This window comes from Oncorhynchus gorbuscha, unplaced genomic scaffold (assembly GCF_021184085.1).
Source record: "Oncorhynchus gorbuscha isolate QuinsamMale2020 ecotype Even-year unplaced genomic scaffold, OgorEven_v1.0 Un_scaffold_13295, whole genome shotgun sequence".
In the NCBI taxonomy this organism is placed as follows: domain Eukaryota; kingdom Metazoa; phylum Chordata; class Actinopteri; order Salmoniformes; family Salmonidae; genus Oncorhynchus; species Oncorhynchus gorbuscha.
Window position 1 is genome coordinate 5,324 of NW_025755489.1, and position 2,370 is coordinate 7,693.

The 2,370-nt window shown below is 38.1% G+C and overlaps 1 protein-coding gene across 1 annotated transcript; it reads left to right on the top strand.

Annotated features, from left to right (window-relative positions):
* Window positions 1–883: 883 nt before the first annotated feature.
* Window positions 884–1,210, top strand: LOC124030636 (integrin beta-1-like; the record flags this gene model as incomplete). The annotated part of the gene is made up of 1 exon (XM_046341885.1): window positions 884–1,210. A coding segment is annotated over exon 1 (301 nt), but the record flags the coding sequence as incomplete, so codon positions are not given.
* Window positions 1,211–2,370: the final 1,160 nt, after the last annotated feature.

Genomic DNA, 2,370 nt, shown 5'->3' on the forward strand with positions numbered 1-2,370 from the left:
GCTTTTGGGTCCTCATTCACCTGCATAACACCTTCATGTGTGTGTAAAATATTACTGTTCTCTAATGTTTTTAGTCATAGATTTTAGATTAACATTTTTCATTTTTGTAAACCACAATGCAAAATGTATGCTTTAGGTCCTGTCTGTCCATTATTTAGCTGGAATGGAAAGGAATGTTCGCATCCTGTATATTTGACTGTGATATGTGGTTGTCTCAACTAGCTATCCTAAGATGAATTCACTTACTCTTATCAAAAGTGACTAACAGTATCTGCTAAATGATTAAATGTTTTTTTTAATTACACACATCTCATATTACTGTATAGATTTCTGATGTCACAAATGTATCATTTGAACAGTTCTTTAAAAAAAACAATTATTTGTCTCTCTGAAATGAAACCATGATAGTTTTTAAACAAACACAGGGTTGTCATTGATCAACCCTGTGCCATGATTCGATAGTGAAAAAACACACCAATCTCGTTCAGAATTTCTTTAAACAATAAAAGCTAGCGTTTCTGAAAATGTATATGTAGAATTTTAAAATTAATTCTGCTTTAAAAAATAAAAAAGTAGTTATTATTTGAGGGACCGATTCCTTGTCTCTTTCCTCAGCCTGAGTTTAATGCCTCTTAACCTTTAAAATAGGCATAAAGAGATGTCTTCCTTTATCTGTCTTAACCTCAATTATTATTGTGGCCTTTGTTTGCTTTCTTCTGATAATTCCAAGATAGAGGACCAATGAAGAAGTCTAGACACAACTGTGATATCTAAAACCAGTAGTTGTGGAACGGGTACAGCATTGTCCACTACAAACACCTGCATGTGGAGTGGAACCTCAATATCCAGCTTTCTTGCATTCCAGTAGACTATGAATATGAATATGTCACAAGTCTATCAAGCATCACAATGCGAGACTACCTGCGTGTGTTACTCCACCTGTACAGAGTTACATATCAATGTCCTGTCTTCCACAGGGAGTGTGTTCAGTGCAGGGCCTTTGGGACGGGGGAGAAGAAGGACACGTGTGAGAGAGACTGTAGCAACTTCAACCTGATCAAGGTGAAGGACAGGGACAAGCTGCCTCAGCCAGGACAGGCCTTCCCCCTGATGCACTGTAAGGAGAGGGATGCCAACGACTGCTGGTTCTACTACACCTACGCTGTCAACAAAAAGTCAGAGAAGGAGGTCCATGTGGTGGAACCACTAGGTGAGAGCATATTACATACAGCCTGCTATGTCATTGTGACTGAGGATATTACATACAGCCTACTATGTCATTGTGACTGAGCATATTACATACAGCTTACTAGGTCATTGTGACTGAGGATATTACATACAGCCTACTATGTCATTGTGACTGAGGATATTACATACAGCCTACTATGTCATTGTGACTGAGGATATTACATACAGCCTACTATGTCATTGTGACTGAGGATATTACATACAGCCTACTATGTCATTGTGACTGAGGATATTACATACAGCCTACTATGTCATTGTGACTGAGGATATTACATACAGCCTACTATGTCATTGTGACTGAGGATATTACATACAGCCTACTATGTCATTGTGACTGAGGATATTACATACATCCTACTATGTCATTGTGACTGAGGATATTACATACAGCCTACTATGTCATTGTGACTGAGGATATTACATACAGCCTACTATGTCATTGTGACTGAGGACATTACATACAGCCTACTATGTCATTGTGACTGAGGATATTACATACATCCTACTATGTCATTGTGACTGAGGATATTACATACAGCCTACTATGTCATTGTGACTGAGGATATTACATACAGCCTACTATGTCATTGTACTGAGGACATTACATACAGCCTACTATGTCATTGTGACTGAGGATATTACATACATCCTACTATGTCATTGTGACTGAGGCATATTACATACAGCCTACTATGTCATTGTGACTGAGGATATTACATACAGCCTACTATGTCATTTGTGACTGAGGATATTACATACATCCTACTATGTCATTGTGACTGAGGATATTACATACAGCCTACTATGTCATTGTGACTGAGGATATTACATACATCCTACTATGTCATTGTGACTGAGGATATTACATACAGCCTACTATGTCATTGTGACTGAGGATATTACATACAGCCTACTATGTCATTGTGACTGAGAGACATTACATACAGCCTACTATGTCATTGTGACTGAGGATATTACATACAGCCTACTATGTCATTGTGACTGAGGATATTACATACAGCCTACTATGTCATTGTGACTGAGGATATTACGCATACAGCCTACTATGTCATTGTGACTGAGGATATTACATACAGCCTACTATGTCATTGTGACTGAGGA